Below are 10,501 nucleotides of genomic sequence, written 5' to 3' on the forward strand. Positions count from 1 at the left end.
ATGTATTCTACATTGTGGAGGTCTGGAATCCATTGACCATATCTAGTGGATAGTGTAATCCATACAATGGAGGTCTAGAATCCATTGACCATATCTGGTAGATAGTGTAGTTCTTGTAGTGGAGTTCTAGTATTCCATTGACCATATATGATAGAGAGTGTAAACCATACAGTGGAGGTCTATATCCCATCGACCATGTCTGACAGATAGATTGGTAGATCCTTGTGATCGGTTTTGGGGCTAACCACCCTTGAGTTACATGATAAATGCAGTCGTGAGCATGACATTCATATATTTTAAGGAGCTAGAAAAGCTTCATTGTTCTCGTTACCTTTCTGATACATGAGTGTAGTATTAGTGGCACGAAATGGTAGTAGAATCCTGTAAAGCTGAGTGGACCCATAAGATACGAAGTTCTACTGAGACTTAGTAATCTCGCCCAATATTGTTGTTGTTTTCAGGTGAGCTAAAGCTATAAATCGTGTGAGAAGACCTGAAGTTTGAAGACCTATATGTCTTATGGATAATTTCTATTGCGTTTTCTGTTTATCTTAATGGATATTTGTTGTATTAATTCTAAGGTATTATGTTATGTATCTGAATTAGTAGATCTTTTGGATCGTATTTAGATTATGATTGTACTCAGTACCAAATTTTAACGTTTTACTTAATATGATTCTATATAAGTATTATGAGGGGTGTTACACTTTTTATCGAGGAACATGGATTTTAACCGAGAGTGGTCTTTTGTGTGAAATGATGTGACTTTAGTGATGCATTTTATCATGTGATTTATTTTATATATTTATTTCTTTGGTTGGTCATCTTAGAAATAGGTACGGGCTTATTAATATTGAGAAATCATTTAATAAGTAGAACTCATGATAAATATAATTGAAAATTGTAGAATAGGAATATTTTCTGATCGGTTGCTTTAAGAAGAAAGAATTACAACCATAGGGGAAAGAAGAATTTATAAAAGACATGTATTATTATTAATGTGAGACTTATGAATTTGTTCCTTAACTTAGATGCATTTATTTTGATGTTGTAGCCATACACCATTAGATCACATTATAACTTCATTTGTCATGACAGATCCCATCTCGCACACACAAGACAACCCCACAACCCCAATTTCTTTGGTCAACTTTTCTGATGCTTTATGACATTCTAATTTTTGACAATCTTAAAACATATTTTATTTCTTCATTATTCAAAGCTTTAAGATATATTTCTAAGAATATAAAGAGTAGACTGTATATAACCTAATTTTATTGATGTCGTATAAACTATCTCCAACTTATTAAGGGATAACTCGTCTAAAAAATTTGATGTTGGCAATTTAAATTTTATTATATGCATCATAAAGACTTTTCTTAAAGAAACAAACTAATTTCTAATTGTTATCATCCTATTATAAAAGTATAAGTTTGAACATGCGACAATTTATTTAAAAGTATAAAAATGTGCAGGAGTAACAAGCTCTACCGCACAGAGTCTCAAATTTTTGAAAATCCTAAATTTTAAAAAAATTATTTTTTTACTAATATTAACTAAATATATATATTATAAGAAAATACAATAAATCAAAAAAATACTATGATAAAAATTTAATATATAAAAAAATAAGATTGATCAAAAGTTAAAATAATTAAATATATTTTTTATTAATACATAATTATATTTTTGATGTGTCATTTTTAATTATTATAATTTTTTTTCTTAAATTTGAATTCCGAGTTGATTGAGTCGGTCCTATTTAATCGTAAAGATTGAAATTCTGATTATTAAAATACTAAAAAAAATATTTAAAGTGTGATTTTAATTAGATAAATCTCATTCTTCTTATTATCATATGGTCATAAATCTCATTTGTATGAATAATAATATTAAAAAATGAAAATTTACTATTTTATTACATTATTCCACTTCTGTAGTTATGTTTAAAAAAATTATAATTTTAATATAAAAAATTAAAAATTATAATATGACATAAATTCAACCTAAAAAATTGTATCTAAGTTTTATAGATGAACATCCCATACACATTGTGTCAAAAAAAAACCCATACATTAAAATTCATACACCTTATTTAGACAAAATTGAGTGTTAACTTGTCCAAGACAGGTTGTATTGGTTCCTTCTAATTTAAAATTGTCGCTTTCCGAATTCCAACAATATTGACAACAAGACACAGATACAATGTATATGTCGATCAATATTTTAGTTTTTTTTTTCTGTTCTTTTGTTTTGCTTTTGTGTTTGTTCTATAATTGAACGACAACATCTGTTAACACAGACTGTATCTAGTTAACCATCTTAATCTTCAACTTCCTAATTCTCAAAACTCCTTCATAATCCCCCATCTTTCACATCTCCATAACCTTGTAAGCCTCCTATCTAAAGAGATATATTATTATTTTTCTTGTAATCTTCATTGTCTCTTAATAATGGGAGGTAACAATTCCAGGTTGATTAATCCGAATAGTGGAGATGCATTGCCTGCAAAGATTCGTCCTGTTCTCGGACAAAGAATTGAAGAGTTTAGAAAACGTAGGAGTAATGTGCAAGGAGAAGACACTGATCTTTCGAAGAAAGAGCTTTTGAAGGACAATAATGGAAGCTTTGATGAGAAGTCTTCTTATCAAAATGAAGTTTCGGAAGAAACTCAATCGCAGAAAGAACAGCCAACGGTCATACGTGCGGTAGCCGTTGAAAAACTCTCTCAAGTTGTTCCATTGCCCGTTTCTGAATGCGGAAATGTGGAAGAGAAGAAAGAGAAAGAGGAGGAGGAGCGTAACGGACAGATAGAAACAGCTGAAGTATCTATACAAGAAAATATATATAAAAAACCTAATGCAAAACACGACGAAGAGGAAGAAGAAGACGACGAGGAAGAAGAAGAGGAGGATGATATTGGAAGACGTATAGGTCCTGGATCGCCGAGTTTTAAAATATATTGCGTTGAGAGCGACGAGAAAAAAGAACAAGAATTAAATGACACAAATGCAGGCCGCGAGCAAATACTGGAGAAAGAGGATGAAAACATTGCCGTGCACAACAAGTCACAAAGTACAGACAGCGACGGAAGCGAGACATCTGAATCGGAGATCGCAAGCAACTCAAACGAGGTAAGTAAATGTTTTCAATTCATTTGATTGATTTTCTACTAATGTGATATATGGTATAAAAAAAATGTGACACTTCACTTTATAAATCGGTTTTGTTCAGGTCGTTAAAGAAACGACTCCAAAGAAAAAAGGACATCATAAGAGAAAGAAGCTTGAGGCAATGAAGAAAAATCTACTTAATGTTAAGAATCTACAGAAGAACAGAATGAACCGAATGATGGGTTGCGCGGGCAATGACAGAAGAAGTCTTCTTCCGGATGATTGATTTAGAACGCATTAGATGCTGCTAGAAAAAATATTGAAGACACAGCTTAATGATATAATGACTAACTAGAACTAAGAGTTCTTCTTTGTTTGGGATTTTCTAGGCATCTTTTTGTTCAATTTCTTCTGAATCAAGATATACTGGTGTAGCTAGATATGTGGAATATTATTAGAATGAAACCAGATTGCCTTTGTAAAGTACTATTGAACTGTTATTCATATGGTTTATTTCTCTCACTCACGTTCAATCTTTCTCCACCCGATCTTAAATGTGTATGAAGTTTCATAATTATGTTACATTGATGAAACTTTGGTTGAGATGAAATATAATATAAAAAGTTCAAAAATTGGAGATAAACAAGGACTTATTTAAAGAAAAAGTTTTTTTTTAAGGGGTTATCTTATTGAAGGCGTTAATGTTTCATGTATGTATTTAAACTAAGAGTTTAATGGTAATGCACTGTCAGACCAAAAAAGTATTACACATGTATTCAATTAAAATATTTTAAAGTATCAAATCATATAAATAATTTAAAATTTAATAGCTGACTTGGCGGGATACATGGTTGTCATTGGTTGACAGTGTGAAGATAATTTACACGGTCAGTGCACCATCCTTTTTCTCTTAAACTAATAGTTAAATTAAAGAAAAATGTATTTTTTACAAATTCTTTAAAGAAATGCATTGAAATTAAAGTAAATTATTAATAATGTATAACTTTAAAACCAAAAAATAATAAAAGAAAGAAATTAATTGAAATTGAAAAAAAAATGTTTTAGTAGGTAAAAATTAATTGCTTTAAAGTTTCATAAAGAATGTAGAAGGTTATGACATAAAAATTAATAAATATGTAATTTAATTGAAATAGTTAAAAATTAATTGAAGTTTGTAGCTATAATGTGTAAAAATTGTAATAAATATGTAAATAAAAAGGAATAGTTAAAGAAGATTGAAATTATAAAAGTTATAAAAAATGTGTAAAAATTTGTAATTTTAATGTTGCATAGTTGCTTTAAAGTTTAGTAAGTCATAATGGGTTTGGGTTTTGGAAAACAAGTTAGTTGTGTCCAAATATCTAATTAAAATGAAATGAATACATAAATGTTATGTTATATTAGATATTTACGACATGTAATTTAAATTTACATTATTGTGTTGATCATGTATCAAAATCTTGATCCCTCTCTTTGGAGTCATCTTTGAAATTGCAACATATATTTGACTCTGACTAAAAATATCTCGTGGAAAATATAAATCAATTTAATCAAGAAATTGACCTTGAGATTTTTTTATGGTCATTGCATATGACACAATAATTAGGAATTGTCTTCGATTTAATTTAAAGGGTCGTGGAGATTCTGAAGGAGACATATCGTTACGTGGTATGTAAATGAGGTTTCCATGACCTTTACCATCCATTATCCTTGCTTCAAGTACATGGTTCGCCATCTTAGTTACAAATAAACGTGTTCCATTACACAAATCCTCTGATTGATCAAGGTTCCTCATTAGCATTATAGGTGTGCCAATTTTTAATTTTATGTGATGTCCCGGTAATCCTGAAGTTCTTAGAGAGCTGAGAAATTCTGAACTTAGTAGTTCTATAACGTCCATGTGACGTATTTCAGATCTGTCGATTAAGTTGGAGTTGTAGTAGTCTCTTGACTCACCTTAAAGGAAAAAAACAATGCATTAGGAAATGAAATAAGTGACATAAACCTATAAGAGTAATATGGTAGATATGAATAATTACCTAGCATTCTTGCAAGAACTTGTTCATTGATCTTATTAACTATTTCAATGCTTGCAGCAAGAATATCTCGACTTTTTAGGTAGTCATATGAATGATAATTATCCAAAAAAACTTGAATACGTACTCTCAACAATAGCTTTTATTGGGTCACAAAGCTTGATATTAAAATATCAGAAGGAATATCAATTTTTGCATATCCATCATTAGGTTCTGATAATTTCCATTCCCCAATATTGAGTAAACATTTTGAAAAGTGTTCAGTTTCAAGACATTCCTTTGGTTCCAAACCACTTCGTAGCCACATGTTTTTTGTAAGTATAAGTACTTCATAATCATTCAGAATGTAAGAAGCATTTCATGATCTGTGTATAATATCTGAATGGGTTCCTCTGTGTACAACAGGAAGAATTTGCCTAAAATCACCACCAAATACAATAACTTTACCATCGAAAATGGATTCGAAATTCGGTTGGTTACTCATAATGTCTCTTAGTGATCTATCAAGAGTCTAAAAACAATGTTTGTGAGTCATGGGTGCTTCATCCCAAATTATCAATTATGTCTGTCTTAGCATTTCTGCAAGGTCATCCTTAGATTCAATGTTGCAAAGAGAGTTATCTAAAGTAGGAACAAGTATTTTTGAACTTTGAATGAGCAGTTCTCCCACCAGGGAGCAATAGAGAAGTAATTTCGCTTGATGCAATAATCACCACAATTTGATGCTTTGGTCTCAAATAACTTTCAAGAGTTCGCCACATAAATGTTTTTTTGGTTCCGCCATGGCCATGCAGGAAGAAAACATCACCCTTTTGGTTGGTAACAACAGTCTATTTGTGATGCACTTTGACAACAATTTTCCATAATTCTTGTCATAAATTTCGCCAATCTTCTCAAAAGACCTTGCCATTGATGTTTCTCATGCAAAAGTTTTATGAAAATAAATAACTTTAACTTGAATATTTTTAGGGTTTCTAAACTAAATCATTTAAATCGAAATACATAGCATAAATACAAATAAAGTAAATATACTCAAATACAAATGTTGATTCTCGTAAATGCTATATACAGAACAACAAAACACAAAAATAAGATAACATACATAAATCCAGATTTTTGGAAGTACAATGTATAGATAAAAATACATGTGAAAAAATAGGGAAAAAACATGCAGATTAGCAAATATTTAATATTTAAAATAGTTGGTTTGGATCGAGCCAAAAAACAAAAACAGAAAAAAAATTCAAGAAGAATGGAAAACCAAAGACAAACATCAAAAAAGAAATCATTTTGAATCAACATGAAGGAACATTGTTTGTGTGATATTGTGAAACAGCAACTATAAACTTTGGTTGAGCTGAGTTGTAGTTGACGAAAATTGAAATAGACGAAGAAAATGATGATGGAGTGGGAGAGAGACAAGATGAAATTAAAGGATGGGGTCAGAGAGAGAAATGAGAGAGTAGGTAGAAATGATTGTGGCTTTTTAGAAAATCATAAAAGTTGAACATTGACATATATAATTCGGTCACACTAATTACCATTGGGAAAAACAATAATTACAAAACTGGAAGACATAAAGTTGGTTTCAAAGTACAAGTTGGATATACATGCGCAATTGGAAATAAAGTGAAACTAAATAGACTTGTTACTCAACCATATAGTTAGAACTGATATTTTAGTTGTAAAGAGTAAATTTTGGACACAAAATATCCTCATTTTTATGATGTGTAAAATTTTAAGGGAAGGACATAAATGAATTTTCCACAACATTGAATTATCTTATATGATATATTAGTGTAATATATGAAAAGTGTGGTATTTCAACTATGTTGATCCTTTAAAGTTGGTATTTATCATACAACACTCTAGAAGTGTTACTAATAAGCAAATATAAAATAAGATTATAATTTTTAAAAGCATTACTACAAAATAGACGTTTCATAACACCAATATTATTATGGTCTATGTTTTAATCGTGGTAATAGTTTATTTTTGGGTGTTTTTGTTTTTTTGGTATTTACTAAAGGACGTACGACACAACAATCATTTGTAACAACCGTAGTGAAATGTACCTGGAGTGAAATGGTTCGAATCTCAACACCAACAATTTTACATTTATCATGCTAATAATATGATTGACCTTGTATATCACCACGGTTTTTATAAACAACCATGGTGTAAGTTTCAATCATTTCATCAGGGTTCTTGTTGTCAACCATGGTGAAAGATGCTACTTATTTATATATAAGCAAAATTATCTCTCGTTTCAGTACATAACAGTCGTCTCTCTCAAAACAAAACCCCTGCAAACAAATTGGCACGCCTAGTGGGACCTTTTGTGCAATTTTTTTTACTTTTACAAGAGTTTGTTGCATTATTTTATTATTTTTGTTTTACATGAGATATTTTAAGTGTCTGGAATTCTATGCATTTAAGGAATGGTAGAACTTTGGATGAAATGGTTCCTCCAAAAAGTACTTTCTACCCCTAAAATCATACTTCATACACATAACCACCGGTCACATCGATGGTTGGCACTACAAGGATATCAAACCCCGTCGGAGTCACATGCCCAATACTGATCCCAATAACGATTTTGGCGTCATTACCAGGTGGGGTAGTTTCGTTTCCACCAGTAGCAAATATCCCAACTACCCCCAGGACTACTTTAGCAATAGTAGGGGACCCTATGCCCTCTTATGTCCCAATTTTTATGCTACCTCTAATCACTAGGGATTACCCATATGGCATGCCAACTTCCATGATGACAGGTTTGCAAAGTCACGCTTCAACGTATGCAGACAATGATATGACGACAGGGTCACCCCTAAATCCATATATGGCATCAGGATCGGCCATAAGCAACATTGGTTGAATGGCACAACCACAAGGAGGATTTGGATATGTTCGTCTAGGATTGATAGCCTTGACTACTAATTATCTTGTATCCATGATGCAACAAATGGATGAAAGTAACCACATGATGGTGAACATGTTAACACAACGGATATGTATTGTGTTTCATTCATTAATGCACAACACAACCCAAAGTTACCATTTGTTGGCCTAACATATGGGTATGATTGCTTATTTTTTTAGGCGCCTCTAGGGTTAGTCATGTTGTTGCCTAATAATCAGGTACTTGTCAAACAACCTCCACTGAGGGTAGTCGAAGGCAACCAAGCCTAAAATGGCCCAGAGGTAATTATGGTGTAAAGAGACCAGGATGCCAACCAAGTACATAGGAATGTCCAACAAAAAAACTTTGGGGGGGTCATACACTAATTTTTAACCCTAAGATCTCACATACCATTGGCATCCTTGCACACAAACAAGGTCACCTCTTGGTCCCTCTCCCTCTCACCTTTGGATTTTGCTTTTGTAGGGATCATCAAGCACCACTTTGTTGGTGTTTTTAACTTTTTGTTTACATGTTCATTACTTATCTAACTACTAATCAAAATATCAAAAATATGAGTTGTTTTTCTCAAATTTATTGTGCAAGGTAGGACTTTTCATCAAGAGCACTAAGCATGGTTCCTCAACTCAGATTTGTGTAGATTCCTCAACTCAAGGATTTGTGTTGATTCCTTAACATAAATGAATTTAACAATCCATAATCAATTACCAATTGCCTAACCAATGCATAATACTAGCTAATATGTTAAGTTAGTTTTGTCAATTGCATCATAACACAATAACCGGATTCTATATACATGGTTTCCTCCATTCCCAAAACCTACCCTATTTTCAACCGATATAACAAATCCTAACATCATAATTAAAGTACAACAATTTGTTTATTAGCACAACAATTCTTGATGGCACCACCGGTCACATTGTTATCACAAAACCATAACAGATTCGTTTCTGCCTTTGCCATTTTACCCTCTCTGCAAAATCCGCTTTTGCTGCTGCGTTATATGGCGGCACTGTTAACGCTCTCTTTCTTACGTGTACACGCCGAGATATATAGATACATAAGCACAAAATATTTTTTCTTCCTTCATTAATTCCGTGCCATGGCGGGATTTAGTGGCGGCCATTGTTTCCCGTATCCTCTATCCACTATCATTCCCGCGCTTGATTTCATGTAATTCTTACTTTCATTACCACTCTTCAGTTGTTGAGGATTCATTTGAGAAGTTCAGAGCATGGTGGGACTCGGCAAGAGGTGTTTCATCTATTGATTGGCTCTTCTAACTCGGGTTATTTCATCTACTTGGCATGGATACTTCTTGTTCCTTGCAAGGGATGGACATTGGTCACACTCTTTTGATTATGTGCTAGTTCTCATCACCATAATGACACTTGCTGTAATAATCTAGATCCGGCTGATGCATGAAACAAATGCTCCCTGTGATGTTCCACCGGCATCGGTAGCGCATTGACGATGTTTATTCATCTCTTCCACTGATTTTGTGGGGTCTGTTGTAATTTATTAAATACAAATGTGTTCCAAAATGATAAATGGTGGAAGTAAGTTAATGCTAATAAATGCATGAGATAACTCTTCATGAATTTTGAATTTTAAATTTTAAATTTTGAATTTTGAATTTTGAATTCGGAGATTGTAACTCTTCATGAGATATTGCAAAGGCGAAACCATGCAACTGTTGGTGAAACATGATGCAGGTCAACCATTATGATTATTGGAAAAGGACATTGCTTCACCAAGGGTTGCTACCTTGTGAAACAATATCAACATGGCCTATAAAAGCATAAATCCGGATTCAGAAAAAACACACAAAATCCGAAAATCCTCTAAATAATTCCAGACGCTCTTCGGTGCATTCGGGTCGATAAGGCTGAATTATCTTGGGTATTCCTGCATCAGAACTCTAAGACAATCGAGAGTGCTTGAAATACTATAAGGAAAGTGTTGCGTTCACGATTCAAGCCTGGATCCCTTTAATCTTTCCGAAATTTCTAACAGTCTTATAGTAGTTTCAAATAATGGTTATCAAGGCTTCAGTTTCAAACATCAAAAAGAAAAACTCAAGAAAGAACACAAGAAGAATCGGTATTACGAAATCTGGTATGGATTTATTATTCTTCATATTAATTAGAGCACTGTGAAAATCATGATATCAAGATCTAAATATAAAAGTTTTCTATCAATTAGGATCAGAGTCAGATTATTGATATTGTGATTTCTTGATAATAACTAATTGATATGATTTTGAATTAGATTTCTTCAATAACTATAGTGTTACTTAATTTAATGGTTTTCATGATTTTTAATAGAAAAGCAATATCCGTATCATGATCTTCCATTTGTTGGACAAATTATTACATATTGATGGTTGAATGATATGCATCTGACAATACATGAATAAATCATGATTA

General features: G+C 32.1%; 1 protein-coding gene across 1 annotated transcript; it reads left to right on the plus strand.

The window, feature by feature from the left end:
- Nucleotides 1-2,260: 2,260 nt before the first annotated feature.
- On the plus strand, nt 2,261-3,619 carry LOC127085772 (uncharacterized). The gene is made up of 2 exons (XM_051026309.1): nt 2,261-3,134; nt 3,235-3,619. Exons 1-2 carry the CDS (start codon nt 2,454-2,456, stop codon nt 3,397-3,399), a joined length of 846 nt encoding a protein of 281 aa, XP_050882266.1. The 5' UTR covers nt 2,261-2,453; the 3' UTR covers nt 3,400-3,619.
- Nucleotides 3,620-10,501: the final 6,882 nt, after the last annotated feature.

The sequence above is a fragment of the Lathyrus oleraceus genome, chromosome 5 (assembly GCF_024323335.1).
Source record: "Lathyrus oleraceus cultivar Zhongwan6 chromosome 5, CAAS_Psat_ZW6_1.0, whole genome shotgun sequence".
Classification (NCBI taxonomy): domain Eukaryota; kingdom Viridiplantae; phylum Streptophyta; class Magnoliopsida; order Fabales; family Fabaceae; genus Lathyrus; species Lathyrus oleraceus.

Coding starts and splice junctions, on each gene's coding strand:
- LOC127085772 (XM_051026309.1), top strand. CDS start 2,454: ATGGGAGGTAACAATTCCAGGTTGATTAATCCGAATAGTGGAGATGCA. Junction 3,135..3,234: donor TCGCAAGCAACTCAAACGAG/GTAAGTAAATGT, acceptor GGTTTTGTTCAG/GTCGTTAAAGAAACGACTCC.